This window comes from Acipenser ruthenus, chromosome 3, assembly GCF_902713425.1.
Source record: "Acipenser ruthenus chromosome 3, fAciRut3.2 maternal haplotype, whole genome shotgun sequence".
NCBI lineage: Eukaryota > Metazoa > Chordata > Actinopteri > Acipenseriformes > Acipenseridae > Acipenser > Acipenser ruthenus.
In genome coordinates, this window is record NC_081191.1 from 99,925,333 (window position 1) to 99,941,314 (window position 15,982).

Consider the following 15,982-nt stretch of genomic DNA (forward strand, 5'->3'; position numbering starts at 1 on the left):
AGTACAAGAAAGTTACTTTTATCATAGTTGCTCTATGGACCCGGCCTTCCCTGTCTTGCAACTTCTCTGCGTCCCCTTCAACCCGCTGCTTGAAGAACAACATTGAGGGCAGATAGTGGAAAAGAGGGAGAACCCGAGGGCAGGGTGGGGATCTCCAAAAGATGCTGTTTATCAGCAATGCAGGGAAATCATTTTCAGGCTTCAGGCTGCTAGTTTCTGGGATTTTAATTTGAGGAGGAAAGCATAACCACTTTACAGTCACTATTATTAATAAAAGGTTCAATCCTTTATTATTTCCCCCCAGAAATACTTAAGAGGATACATAGACCCAGTGAAGGAGTTTTTTTTCTAATTGTAATTGAAACACTTTCAAATTGTGCTAAAAGTTGCTTATGACATTATATATGCTTATGACATTATACTACTCTTGCATGAAAAGGGGGCGGGGGGTTATAGTACATACATGTTACTAATGTGTTTTACCAGATTTGATAACTCGAAGATCATGAAGCATTCTGTTAGCATCAAATACAGAACTACAATTATACACAACACATGTACTGTTATATACTTTATTAGCTTATTTTTACAGTCTGTTCAAATTAGGTTTTATACAACCCAAAAATGTTCCTCTGCGTCAATCTTCACTAGAGTGAACAGAAAGGAATACAAAAGGCAGAGAAATATAGGGAACACCGAAAAAGCAAATGATGCACATACTGAAACAAAAAAGAACTTTCAAGCAAAGGGATATTTCACTGCAGAAATGTACACGTTTTGATTTTTAAATCTGTCCAATACGTATAGCAAGCTTACAATAAAATGATTCTGAATTCCAAATGACCACTGTCTGTTTAATTTTATAGATAACAAATATAGGGAGGTACAGATGGGCCATATTTCTTAAAACAAAACAACTTAAAATACTTGTTGCTTTAAAATGGTGGAAATTATAATGAAACAAAAATCAGGCCTTAATTGTGTAAGCCTGGACTATTGCATCACCACGGAGGATTTTAGTTGTGTGCGATACGAATTAAAGTTTGAATTACTATGTATGTAGATTTGTACCTTTGCTGTTTAAGTTAACATTGTATTTTATTTAATTGTTTAAAATTGTAGAGTAGGATTTTAGTTGATACATTACTATTTCAGTGTTTTGATTTGCTTCAGTAGACCAACTCCCAAGCACCCACAATTAACCAATGAACTGCTAATTCTTTCAGCTCCATCACCCAAGTTTTGAAAGGCAAAGTGCATGTCATTCTGCAAAGTCTAATGCTTCCCATTATTTTGGGGATCTGGGCAAAGATTCCATTAATTATAAGAATATAACCTGACTTTCCTGTGGAATTAACAGGTACCATAGCACATGTGGTATCCACGTCAAATATTTAACCTAAATACACAAATGCATTAGTAAAATAAACAGTGTGTTTTTAAAGCAAATACCACAAATGTATTTGGATTAAGATTTTAAAAAGTCCAAATGTACCTAATGTGATTGAGAATATTTCAATTGTGTTGCAACTGTTTGTGGAACAGACATGTACGGTATTTGACCTTTTAAAACTAGGTTTGCTATTGCAGTTGGATACAAAAATGGTCAGATGGCGATTTTCCATCTACTTTTTCAAAAGCGAATATTTGAGAAGTAATCTGATTTTTACATTTTTTATTGTACATGTCAATTGGCCAACTGTCTCATGAATACAGATGCAAGGAGTCAAGGCAAAACACTGCTGGTGGTATGAATACAGGTGAAGCAGATAAAACAGAACAGACCTTTCAATACAAAGCAAAATGAATAACTGTAGCCGACTGCAGACAGACAGATGCAGATCAACTTCAGACAGAATTATGAAATCATAACATAATACAGCACATATTTACTCTAGAAAAAGTGAAACAATCTCTCTCAAATCAGCTGGCTGTAGCCCTGAGATGCTTTAACTTCAAAAGGAATCACCAGTGACTCAAATCACATAGGTTGCTAAAAGTGTATCTGTAAAACAAGCACCACCCTCGCAAATCAAAATGCAATCTTTACCAGAAGAAAATGTGCACTTGCTGCCTTAATCAAAACCTAGGAAGAAAATGGGATAAAATGTATACATAAAAGGTCATACATTAAGAAAAATAAACCACACAATAATTTCATTCAGCGGAACCTCCTGCTCTGTTGCTTATTTACATTCATGTTGATAAAAATCCCAATCCTGTCCAAAGTAAGGAAGATCATCTTGGTTCCAGATTCTTTCCATCCAGGATGATTTGAATCTCTTTGGCATTCAGAGTCTCATAAGTCAACAAAGCATCAGCCAAGTACTTGTGTTCTTTTGAACGACTCTTCAAGATGTGTTTTGCTCGTTCATAGGAGTCCTATTTAACAATATTAAAAACATAAATTAGTCACTATACTTATCAAGACTTCTCATACAGCATTATATTTGGTAGTCAGAGGTTCAAAAGGTCAGATACTTTAATACTATAAGACTTCCATGTCTCAAATTGCCAACAGCCCTAATGGAGAAATACTGCATATATACTCCAAGTCTCTTAAATGACAAAAAAAAGTTAAGACAAAGTTCATTTGAAAGGTACAGCACACAAAATATGATTAAGACAGATCGATAGAGATAGAGAGATCTATCTATCTATCTCTCTCAAACCATAAAAAGACCATTATTACCTTTAAGAGTACCCTAACTTCTTGTTCAATGGCAGCTTGGGTTTCTGGGCTGAGTTTAGCTGTGTCCGTATAGGTCATGACGCCAAGCTATATATAATAAATACAGAAGCTCTGTTAATGAAATGCCATTACACCATCTAATAAATAAAACATGCCTTTTATCAGCTCGTGTTATTGATAAGACCATATAATTTAGTGTCATTAGTGAACTACCTGCAAGTTTACTACACAAAAATCCGCTAGTATGACTGACAAAATATAGCCTGGTGCCTGGTGGTGGTGTGCTTTGGTACCAGTAGGCAGCAAAACATCTCATATGCATGACTTGAAAAAAAGGAGCTGTTCCACACCAATAAGGAGGTGTTAAAGTGATCAGTGGTTTATTAGGTGTGCGTGCGTTGCTAGGTCTAGTCCCAGCAATTTGGCTCGATGCTGAAAAGGAAGTGAATGGGACTAAATTCTAATTAATTTAAAATTAAGAAATGACAGGCGATGGAAAGCCCATTAGTGTAAATAATAAATGTTTATAGAAACAGTGTGCATTCTATCACGATTTCAGACTGATGGAGAATTAATGGATACGGTCGATCTTTTGGCGATTAAATATTATACAATTTGCTGCCAGCTGGTATGCTAAAATGAATCCATGTGCATCCTGTCTGAATCATACGGATGGGCTGCACGTCAAAAGGTGAACATTTGAAAGTCCACTAGATTGTTCAGCTGCACCCTCTCCCTCATTTTACACTTGGTAAAGAGTAAAATTAAACAAACAGATGTCGATAAGCATTTCAGACATACCTTTTCACTCATTCCAAATTTCGTCACCATCATCTTTGCAATTTTGGTTGCACTGTCAAAATCACTTGATGCACCTAGAAAATTAAAACAATTATATATAATACATTTAAAAATAAATAAATCATGTTTCGTTACCTTTTTTGCTGATGCGGTAAAACATTGTTGACTTGCCTGTGGTGATGTTTTCATTGCCAAATATAAGTTCTTCGGCTACCCGCCCCCCCATACTGACATCCATTTGGGCCAGTAACTGAGATCTGGTTTCACTCCATCTGTCATTCTCTGGAAGCAAAGACACCTGGAGAAATACCAGTCTGCATGTTAATTCACTTACAGCATGCACCATACAATCTGGAAAACTGAACACCAACATCCCAACAAGTGTGCAGTTTGACATCTAGGAATTTGGGAAACAAAGATCTTTCAAAGATCACATGTAACTGTCTAATCTGAAATGTTTTTCAGCCATTGCATTTTTCATCCAGTTACAACAGTTCACATTTAGCATGGCATGTGCTAGTATTTGTCATTGAAGCATCAATACGCATTAACTTGGCCATCGTGTTATTTATAAATGTATATATATATAAAACATGGATATCAGGGGAGGCAGTGCACAGTAACTGAAGGCTACCAACAAGGAGATGCAGTTTACTCACATGTCCGAGTGTAGGTCCTCTGGGCATTATTGTGGCTTTATTGATGGGCATAGCATCTTTGGTATAAAAAGCAACAATGGCATGACCAGATTCATGGTATGCGGTGATGGTTTTGTTTCTCTTGTCTATCTCAACACTTCTGCGTTCTGGACCTGCGGACAAGAAAGTGTGGCTTTATTTTATTTTTTTTATTGAAAAGGGAAGGAACTCCCCAAGGAGCTTAATTGACCCATTTATAAACAGACTTGGCCTTCAAGTTGTTTACCCGACAATGTATTTTGGGTAGATTAGGGGCAAGCTCCAAATGTCATATTTTTATATTATATTTTTATATTTCACAACTTTGCAGTGTTTAGCTCTTTCAAAGATTTTTGGTAAGATGCAAACACAGTTGATTGTGTGTGTGTGTCAGATACTGTATCACTTAGTCTAAACATGTTTTTGATTAAAACTTACCCATAAGGATCTTATCCTTGGCAAATTCCAAATCCTCCATGGTCACCATGTCCTTTTCATCCACTGCTGCTTTCAGCGCAGCCTGATTTACCAGATTCTCCAGATCTGCTCCAGAAAAGCCAACTGTCCCTCTGGCAATTCTTTCTGGATCAACGCCTGCTGTGGATAGCACAGTAACTACTATCTATTTAACATGTACAAGCATAAAGTTGAAATATTTTGATGGAAGCAGGTTATTAGTGCCTGAGTTTATATCAAGTAAAATCAACCATTCTTGCCCCACACATGCTCTAACAGAGCACTATTTTCTTTTTGGTTTAATGTAGAAATGTACCCTTTGCTAGTAATCTGTTAGAATCAGCAAATGTCCATGCAAGACGCTATGGTGCCAATATGCAACACAGCTATACAAGAGCAAGAATAGGGGTCAGGTGTAACAGTAAATCAAAAACGAGAGACATACCAGGGTCCACTTTGATTTTTTTGAGGTACCATTTCAGAATTTCTGTACGACCTTTCACATCTGGCCTTGGGACTGTAACCTGCATATCAAATCGTCCAGGACGAATAAGGGCGCTAAAAAGGCAAGCACATTTTATTCTGTGTCGTTGAAGTAACACGTATTCTAATTAAAAACTGAACAGAAGCATTTTTATAAAAATGTACTTTGACACTGCTTTAAATAAAAGTTATTTCAAACCTACTTGTCCAATGCTTCTGGAAAGTTAGTTGCTCCTATAATAATGACTCCTTCATTTGGTTTGAACCTGTAGAAAAATAAATAAATATTTAAACTTTATATTAACAAATCAAGCATTCAAATCCAATAAATTATAATATAGCATAATTGTTTCTGCAATTACTACTGTTTCAGAAATCATTGTCCTAATGGGTCCAGCCCAACCTCCTAGGGAAGAAAAATATTTCTGCTCCTTTATCAATACCGTGACCATATGGTAACACTCATTAACTTTAGTGTTAATCATTTGGATTATGAAATCAATAAAAATGCTCAACATGCTAATTGAGAACTTTGTAATAATTTGGTAGCGATGCAGTCTCCGGTGGTTACCAGCAATTAACAGACATTCATTTTAGCCAATAGGGTTGCAAGTTTCAGCTAGTGATTTGTAGTGAGCACATTTTAAACATGTGGCACTTTAACAATTCACACCGAAAGGTCCAGCAAAGGAGATTTACTAAACCAATAGAAGAACCTCTTATTTAAGCCGACTCTGCTTTTTGAAAACAGAACACTGAATATATCCTTATTCTATGCAGTTCTATTTAACCTGTGTTGATCAGGCTAGTTAGAGAACATATATAAATGGTAAAATACTTGCCCATCCATTTCTGCCAGCAGCTGATTGATGGTCTGCCTTGAGTAAGGGTGCATAGGAGACTCAATTCTTTTTCCACCAACAGAGTCAAGCTCATCAATAAATATAACACAAGGTGCATTTGCTTTTGCCTCCCCTTCAAGGGAAAAAAAAAAAATAAAAAATTACAATTCCATGTTTAAAAAAACAAAATAGATAATGTAGAAGTGAATTGCTTTGCTTGTCAATGCACTTTGTTCTGAACCTTCCCATTTCCCAATACAGAGCTTAGATGTAATGAGGAAACACTCTGAGCTTTCACAAGAATCCTCTTAGCAAAATTATATTTACAAATAAGTCATTTACAAAAGGTAAACATACTGAAGAGATTTCTGATACGACTGGCTCCCACTCCAACAAACATTTCGTCAAACTCTGACCCCGAGGCGTAATAGAATGGTACATCCGCTTCACCAGCAACTGCTCGGGCTAAAAGGGTTTTGCCGGTACCTGGAGGTCCGATTAAAAGGATGCCTAAGAGAGTATACAAATCAAGCGTTATACAGGTTTCATAATTTGCACTGAGAGACAAAGCTGCCAGCAGTACATGTCAAATACTCCTAATGCATTAAGAAATAGTAGTGGAGTGAAGGGTTATTTTCCATGTATTTTGACTTTACCTTTAGGGAGTTTGCCACCAAGCACAGTAAATTTCTGGGGGTTCTTCAGGAACTCCACAACTTCTTGTAGTTCATTCTTTGCCTCCTCAGCCTGTAAAGAGCAGTCAGTGATAAGTCACTTAATACAATCCCAAGTTCACAGCAGAAACATGTTCTCTTTACACAACATACCCCTTTAACGTGTTCAAATGTGACATTTTTCATCTGGACTGGATCCACTGCAGCATCTAATCCTGATGTTGTTCGGAATCGCACTGTCAAAAAAAAAAAAAAAAAAAAAGGGGGGCTACGGGTTTAAATTTACATAGAAACGAAACTTATGCAATATATCAAATGCTAAAAATACCAGACTCAATACTTTCTTTTATACAGTAACTTAACCTCAATTAACATTGTGACTTATCCATGATAAAATTAAGGAAGATCCAAACCCAACCAAAATGGTTACATATTACCTAGTACTAAGTCACAAGACCAATAATAAAAATAGCTAAACTTGCTAGATTTGTCTACTAAAGTGCTTCAAGTGTATCTTGAAGGTATTCAAGTGGAAGAAAAATGATGTTACATTCATAGTCTTATTTTAAAGCAAATGCACAATGTCTACATCTTTGCTGCAGAACAGATCTGTTAAATTATTTTAGTCTGCTTGCTTAATAAGGTTCAAATGATTGACTGTGTTGTACTTACTTCAAGACAAGGCACATATGGACACATTTATAAATTTTGTCCAATTCACATTTAAATAATGCAAGAATAACTCCATACTACATCTTCAAGAGCAGCAAGTCTTTTCCAGCTGCTGTGCAGGACATTAGGCAAACAGCAGGTGAACTCTGCCAGCACAGCTCCCTAAGTGGAGCTAGAACACCACCTGGATCTGTATTGTTCACAGCATACCAGGACCTTTCAGAAGGGAGTTTTATTGGATTTTTTAAATTTCATTTTTTTAACCTAGCTTCAGCCTCTTTACATAATTGTTTATGTCTCACACTCTTAGTGTTAAACAGCAGTAACTATGCTGCAGACACATTTCTTGTACATGGTGAACACATACAGCAGTAACATTTTAAAAATGGAAATACACAGCCTACTTTTAATTTAATCTCCTCATATTCAACTACATGGAAAAAGAAACACTAAACTGAAAGGACAGTAGCAGAGGTGGTTGAAAGCACCACCACCAAAAACTGTTCTATTGAGTGACTATTAAGTCTTCAAGGGAATCTATCATTGCACAGAGTTATACTGTACATTAGTGTTGCAACTATGTATTCTAGCCTTTCTTCCACCAGCAAGACTGGTCCGCACCAATATGGAGCAACACCTCAGTAGTGCAGTTCTACATCAGTAAGGGATCTGCTGTGACATCCAGTAATATACAGCACAACGTCGGAGTAATCAAAAGCAATGAAAATGTAACAAACCAATATCAGAAAAGGAGCGTTTACCAGATAGAAACGGGGTTCTGGACAACCCATAAATACCAAGCAGCAGCAGAATGAGCAGAATCAGACGTGTTCTTCTCAAAGAATCTGCGATACAAAACAAAATAAAAATTAGCACACACACACAAATATGTGCTCTCCCCAACCACATAATGGTAAATCGGCCAGGCCTTGACTTAGAAAATACAAAAACATGCCCTGTGTTCGTTGTGTGAGTGCCTGAGCTTTCAAGAATCCCTCTGCAAATCCAGTTTTGAAGGCATCTTGCTGGGGTTCAGGGATGCTTTTATTTTTCATCAGTTTGTCTAAACTTTCTACTTCTGGTCCTTTGTCTCGAAACAGAAGTCCCTTTAAAAAAACAAAAGACAAAGTCAAAATAGGATTATTTGCTTTATTTCCCTACCAATGCATGACATATATTATTTATTTATATATATATATATATATATATATATTATATATATAAATTCATTTTGCAAGTGATTTTCGGATACCAAATTTCCTATTTAATTTAATTTTTTTTTAAATGTACACACGTAATTGAAAGCATTAAAATGTTTCAGAACTAGCAGTATTTATAAAACAATTCATAGCAGGTATACTCCTTTAGCTGGGGCTTAAAGGAGAATCATTTAAATTCTAGCTTAATTCTTGTTCTTGTGTGGAGTATGCATGTTTTTGTCTTGGTATCCTGTTGTTTGGTTGTCGTAATTCCAGTGCGGTTCTGGGTCCTGTACTCTGTCATGCTCAGGCTTCTCCTTCCCAGAATCATACATCACGGTGCGCTGGTAGTCCCGTATAACTAATAAAATGATTACTTTACACCTACCATTAGTTTTCGTTTGTTACATGCACATGTATTAACAAGTATCTGTGTAATTTTATATTTTATATTATATATATATTATATATATATATATATATATATATTATATATATTATATATATATATATTATATATATATATATATATATATATATATATATATATATATATATATATGATTTTGCAGTTTGTTTTAAACACTCTTACAATAATTAACTGTGCTACCTTTACAGCTACACATCTACCGGGGACTTTAACATATGTTTTTTTCTGAAACATCCGATGTTTGATTCAGAATGTCCTTCTGATACATCAGCTGAATTAAAAGGTGGTATTAGGCAGCAACTTGGAATGCGTCCCTGTATGTTTCAGCCAGCAAGACTGCTGCGGCAATCTGCAGATGACATACAACCTTGGGAAGAGCACCAGGACCTGCATAAGACAAATACATGGATCAATTCTGGTGTTCCTTCAAAAATTGTGTTTTTATGCCGGTATTACGAGAATGCCAGTGCTGCAAGGAAATTTTCAAGTCAACTTCGGTTTGTAGGCACAATAAAAAATGTCACTTTTGTGGGCCGATTGGCGGGCTTCTCACCAGTGTTGCACTTTGTCTGTACATTGAAAGCAGTTTCAGCAAAAGTTGTACAGCACTGCAGTTTCAGTACAAAAATGTCTCAGCGGAGAAACAAACTCACTTGCTGAGCGAGTAAAAGTTCTGGAAGCTCTGCAGAAACCCCACATCGTCTCTGTCCTCCGTTGCTGCTCAATTTCACACATCCAAAAGCCAGGCAGGGAGGATAAGCAAAAACAGAGATGCTATTCTGGGTGAGTGGCGATCAAACGCCAATCCCGAAATGAAAAAGAAATGCAAGACGAGAGACAGTAACGTAGAGGACGCACTTTGCGTTTGGTTTCAGCAGGCTGTTGTCAAAGGAGTGCGTATATCAGGGCCAAAGCTTAAATCAAAAGCTTGGGACCTCGCTGTACATAATGTAAATATGTTTATTAAACAATTACAGCACTGAAGTACGACTTAATTAGCAATAAATTGGCTTTTTTTTGGCTTGAAATATTTATTCACGTGTGAGCTTTATCTGCTGTACTGACCTGATTTCTCGTGTTGTTTAACTGCACTTCTGTTTAGAGAGACAGTTGTTCACTCCACCAGGGCGTCTCGCTTAAGCAGCTTCGACTATTTTTATTTGAACCCCTGGATATGAAGCGTGTAGAACTTCAGGTAACCTATACAACAAAATCCTATCTACAGCTAACATGCTATTTGGAAAGATACACTGGGCTATACACCTGCACATAACACACAAAAACTAATGGCAGGTGTAAAATAACGTTTCTATGCAGTGCTTATATGGAACTACTGTTAAACCCTGACCTACTTATCCAGTAGGATTCTTGGAAGGAGAAGCAGACTTCTAAGAAAGGTGGAATACAATACCCTGAACCACTATAAAAGCATTGAATCACAACAACCAAACAGTAGGAAGCCAAAACAGGGGAAAAAAAGGGCATAATCTACATAACCACAATGACAGTAAGATTTCAGTAATTCTCATGAGACTTTCATTTCACTAAACCGGTTTATCTAATTGAGTGAAAAAGAAACATAGAACCCCTGCAGCAAACCTTCATGAATGATGGGGTGTATCCATCTGATTCTGCATGCTGTTCATTCCCGGACTGCAGCCGTCTGGTTTTGGTTTTCAGAGTTTTAAAGCCACGATTCTGGATCCAAACTAACAAAGGAAATGATGTTGGTACTTAAAATATTAACTGGACAAAAGCGATCTACACAATTTTCTATACAGTTCCCTTTAAAGTAATGGAAAATATTGTTCAGCTTGTGCATCAGGAACTTGCTACACTTGATTCCTCAATAAACATATCAAAAATACACTTCAGACCTTGCACTTGAGGAGGCCAGTTTAACTTTACATTCTGCACTTGTTTATAATAAAATGAATACTCAACATGGGTCAGATACTAAAAACAGGTCAGTAAGAATAAACAATAACTTATGAGAGATCCTAATTCCAAACTTCCAAAGCATTATACCCAAACAACATTTTTGACTCAGCCCAAACCAGTTGTTTAACTGATAACTTGATAGAGATACTCACCCTCCCCCATATTCCTTCAAAACAGTGCTTTTAACTGCTGTAGCTAGACCTACTGAGCTTATCATGTTATCAAATTTACACAGGACTGTTTCCTAAATGCCACTGTAAATTGATTAGTGGTTGTAGTTCATTGTTAGGCAATTACATTTCTCTATTGGCTGTAAAGCGCATGCAGGTGATTAAATTACTATAAATGTAATTGACTGGAACCTGGCATGTGTGCCCAGTGGTTATGCAAGAACTTCAAAGTTACACAGTAGTTTGAATATTATTATTATTTATTTCTTAGCAGACGCCCTTATCCAGGGGGACTTACAATTGTTACAAGATATCACATTATTTTTTACACTTTTTTTTTTTTTAACATACAAATTACCCATTTATACAGTTGGGTTTTCATTGGAGCAATCTAGGTAAAGTACCTTGCTCAAGGTTACAGCAGCAGTGTCCCCCACCTGGGATTGAACCCATGACCCTCCGGTCTTGAGTCCAGAGCCCAAACCACTACTCCACACTGCTGCCCATCTACCGGGGACTTGTGTATCCAGCTTTTACATCCCTGTTAGGTTTGCACAGCACAAAGACAGACAGTGCCAGGAGATAACTATTGCCTGCAACTACTTGGGTTGTGAAACTTTAGGCCAGGCTATACCAGACGTGTTGCCATAAAATAAGACACTGGACTGAGACTGTCAGATCCCAGAGACTGTCAAGTGTCTTTGGTGGGATTGAGATGCAAACTGCAGTCAACCAAGGACCAAGTTATTGTAAGTCGCCCTGGATAAGGGTGTCTGCTAAGAAATAAATAATAAAAATAAATAATAAATAATAATAAGTTAACCACCAACACCACTTCACTTGGAGAACTAAACTTGAACCAAGAGTTACAAAAGGTTGCCTCAAAACAGAGACTGAATAACCTAAGGATTAGACTTATTTGACACCACAAAGGAAAAATATACATTCAGTAACATACATTCTTTGTGATTTATATATAACGTTAGCAGACTCAACATCTGCCATATTCTCTTAATTTAAACCCACTGTTCAATTATAGTGCACTCATACCTGGCCAATTCTGAAGATCTGAGCAAAATGCCTGTAGTGGACGTGTGTGCTGCCTGCATAGTGTGGGTGTGCCCAACAAAGTGCTACTGGAGAATCCTGTGGAAAATCACAGATCAAAAGAAACAAAATTTAAATCCACAGAAAGACTACAGAACCTTATAGCTTTTAAACTACAAAAATTGACACTGCACATCACCAAATCTTAAACATTCTTTATGTAAACTGACTAAGTATATTATTTATTTCATAACATGGCTTATGTGGTGTACTTAGATACTTTAACTCCTATACAAAGACATTCTTCATATGGATATCATTTGCATTCCTGTTTGCAATAAAAAAAAATAAAACACTGAACTTAATAAATACCGCAGCAGATTCCAATCACACTTACCATGCTTATTGTGAAAAAAAGAATTTGCTGAAACGTGTGAAGTTCTCCAGTGAGAGTGGCTCAGGCTGTGCTCAGGTGAAACACTGGGAAGGAGTCGGTTCACCAGGTCATCCAGATGACTGGTTTTCAGATCGTTCAGACCCAAATCCCTTAGGTTAATAGAGGGCTGCAAACAGAGATAAAGCATGAGCAACAGGAACAGGTGGAATTATTTCTTAAGAACCACAGAGCTAGCCGGGAATTATTTCATCAATTCCATCACCAATATCAACTTCTTAAAGCTATATTGATATATGACTACTCACCACCAAAAAACACTCAGATATACACAGAAAGGTAAAATGATTCCATACTTTTTAATTTGACCTTTCAGCAGCGAACTTGACCTAGAAAGATCACAGAATACAGCAGTGCATGGAATACAAAGCCAATATCTAATAAGCCTTGAGTCTGTTATCCAGAAAACAAAAAGTCACATGGGAAAGCCTTCTTGGGTCTCAAATCAAAGTGAAGGGTGCGAGTTAGATTTTGCCTGAGGAGTTTTCAAAACTTCAAAACCATGATGTAGCCAGCAGAAAGGGTTGTGTGAGATATTAGTAGGTGTAGTGGTGGATTTGCAAACGTATACGCCTTCCCTCTTAATCTTTAATATACTACGGTCCTACTAAACCCTTAAGATACCTTTCCACCGCTCAAGGTGGCCAGTCTTACATGCATACTTAGGCCTAGTAATCGTTTACACAGACAGTAAGAATCAAACTTACTTTTAAATATGATTGCAAAATTGAGAGATGCCAATGGGAAAAAAGTGAAGATGACTGTTTAATCAAGTTTAATGCAGATTCAATTACATAACTGATCAGGCAAACCGGAAAGAATGAAAAAAGTTCAGGATGTGCCTGTGTGTCATTTTCATCTCTGAAGTCACGCTGGTAAATAACTTTAGCTGCTAATAACAGCTGTTACCAGTAACATGGAGTTTTAAGTGTTAGATATGATCGGAATGATGCAGCAAATGCTACATTTTCATCGAGTGGCCTTTTTGCCTATGGATAAATAGCAAGTATTCAATCTTAAAAAATGTAAAAGTTTACCTCACTGCTTTGAAAGTCATGCTCTGGTGCAGGCTCCCTCTGAAGACACTGAAATGATGCTGTGCCCACAGAGCTGGCTGAGCTTTTCAGAGAATGGAAGGCATTGATGAGGTGACTCAAAGGAATCGTTACCTAGAAAGATTAAACAAATATTAAATATTATGGCAGTTTAATTCATGCCAACTAAAGCAATCACATACAGGTTGAATCAAACTACCACAGTCATTATGAACACCTTGATACATAGTCTACCTGTACTGAAAAGTTAGTTGATGTACTGTAACACCAGCAGTCTTCTGAGTAACCAAGTATACATTCTAGGGCTACCATTTCAGACACATGTCCGACTGACTAGCAGACCTTCAATCCGACTCTATTCAAAGAGGTTTCTAGAAAAGGGCTTTCAACACTTCTGACTGGCAATATCCCTACAGGGCAGACTATATCTTTTTGTGAATTTGCTAAGATTTTCAAGATGCTCATTAGAAGCGTAATACAATATACAGTTACATTTTAGCTCTACTGTTCAATATTTGCAAAAGTTAAAATGCAGAGGCCACTGTTGAAAGGGTGAATCACTGGTTTTAATTTCACTAACTGGAGGAGAAATGCCCTTGGCAGCTCTTCACTGTTACATAATAGGCTAAGGGGGAAAAGAAAACCGTTCTACCAGTGTGTGATCAGTCTGAGAAGTTATTGTGGAGTAGTTCTTAGAGAGCTGTGGTAAATAAGACATTTGTTTTTATTTGCAAAAATGTTTTTGTAGAAATTCAGAAATCCACTTTTTTTTTTTTTAAATAAACTGCACACTTTAATAAACAGTACACTAATAGTAAATAAATCAAAAGTTATTTTTGGGCTTAAATCAGAGTAAGCACCTAGAGATTTTATTTTTTATTTTTTTTGTAGAATTTCAGAAATATCTGCAATGTAGTACTTGTCATAATTATTTTGTTTGGTCACACCTAAAGAAAACAAATGCTTCTCAGTCTTTGGATACAAATTGGTTACATGGTCAACCGGTAGTATGGACTTAAGGCACCAGTGTGCAGTAGTGGTTAGGGCTCTGGACTCTTGACCAGAGGGTTGTGGGTTCAATCCCAGGTGGGGGACACTGCTGCTGTACCCTTGAGCAAAGTACTTTACCGAGATTACTCCAGTAAAAACCCAACTGTATAAATGGGTAATTGTATGTAAAAATAATGTGATATCTTGTAACAATTGTAAGTCGCCCTGGATAGGGCATCTGCTAATAAATAAATAATAATAAGGTAATGTCGAAAAATGCAATGGGTCATTTTCATCCATAAGGTCACTGTGGTAAATAATGAAGCTGTTTATAAGAACGGTTAAAGGTAAATTAAGATGTTAAGACCTAAATATTTTAGATTCTTGCTTGCTCACCCCCAAGCACAGTACACAGCTCCCAGGTAAGGAACAAAGACTGAAGTTTTCATAATTATTTTATTTATTTTTAAACTGAACTATATCTAAACTATGTAACACTCAAACATAGTGAAACCAGATCAAATAAAATAAACTGTAAAAATATATTAAAGAGGGGTTCCTTAAGATTTTGAAAGGGATACATATTTATAATTTCAAACAAAACAAATGTGGATGTAACAACGACGCTAAAGTTGACTTCTTATTCGCATCCCGCTAATGTAAGTAACACAAGTTGAATAAGTAACGGGTATTTCAAAGGTTAAATCGCTTTGGGACACTTATTTCAAAGGAGGATCAACTTTGCAATAATTGGCCCAAAGTAATTTAATCCCTGAAATATTCGAGTTACTTACTCAATTTGCGTTAATTTGATAACACGCCAATTTATCTGTGCCATGTTTGCCTGCTGTTTTTGTAACCCGCATTCCGTAAAAGAAAGAACCAGGCATGCGAATAAAAAGCCAACTTCAGCATCGTGATGCAACAGAAACGCGTTTTTCTAGAAGTCTCTACATTTAAAAACATCAACGCATTCCTAAAATGAAGCTCTTCACTCAGTTTTATTGGGAGTTTTGTACTCGGTTTATTTATTTAGTAGTAGCACACCCAATATTTTACAATTGTATGATGAAAATAACATGATCAGTTATAAAGACTGAACACCAGCTGGTGGTTATACGATGCACTGTATGATGAAGTTGCCATTATGTTTTGTCACAGACGAATCCTGACAGTCCCCATTTTTAAACGGTTCCCGAGTTTCTTACCTGCGGCTGGACCGTAGAAGAAAGAGAAAACATGTCCTGGACTGTAACGCTATTTCCTTGTGTAGCAAAGGTTTACTATTTACGTCCAAATATAGTGTCCTCAGTTTTGTCCTCTTTCTGAACCCATCAGCAGCAGCGCTCTGATGAAACTAAAAATGGCTTCTGGAAGAAACTACTTCCTGTCACTACGC

General features: G+C 36.7%; 1 protein-coding gene across 2 annotated transcripts; it reads right to left on the reverse strand.

Moving 5' to 3' along the window:
* Positions 1-558: 558 nt before the first annotated feature.
* Positions 559-15,951, reverse strand: LOC117394694 (ATP-dependent zinc metalloprotease YME1L1-like). 2 transcript variants are annotated; one of them, XM_033993151.3, is made up of 19 exons: positions 15,792-15,951; positions 13,576-13,707; positions 12,482-12,647; positions 12,088-12,183; positions 10,526-10,635; positions 8,253-8,403; positions 8,059-8,142; positions 6,779-6,861; positions 6,608-6,698; positions 6,309-6,461; positions 5,952-6,084; positions 5,313-5,375; positions 5,072-5,184; positions 4,609-4,764; positions 4,153-4,304; positions 3,665-3,791; positions 3,494-3,567; positions 2,693-2,779; positions 559-2,382 (listed from the first exon to the last, which is right to left on the reverse strand). In XM_033993151.3, the coding sequence occupies exons 1-19, from the start codon at positions 15,822-15,824 to the stop codon at positions 2,239-2,241; spliced, it is 2,148 nt and encodes a 715-aa protein (XP_033849042.1). In that variant the 5' UTR covers positions 15,825-15,951; the 3' UTR covers positions 559-2,238. The 2 variants fall into 2 exon arrangements, with proteins under 2 accessions (XP_033849042.1, XP_033849041.1); XM_033993150.3 differs by having other exon boundaries at positions 4,609-4,767.
* Positions 15,952-15,982: the final 31 nt, after the last annotated feature.

Coding starts and splice junctions, on each gene's coding strand:
- LOC117394694 (XM_033993150.3), bottom strand. CDS start 15,824: ATGTTTTCTCTTTCTTCTACGGTCCAGCCGCAG. Junction 6,862..8,058: donor CAGAACCCCGTTTCTATCTG/GTAAACGCTCCT, acceptor TTTTTTTGACAG/TGCGATTCCGAACAACATCA. Junction 5,185..5,312: donor TTTCCAGAAGCATTGGACAA/GTAGGTTTGAAA, acceptor TTGCCTTTTTAG/CGCCCTTATTCGTCCTGGAC.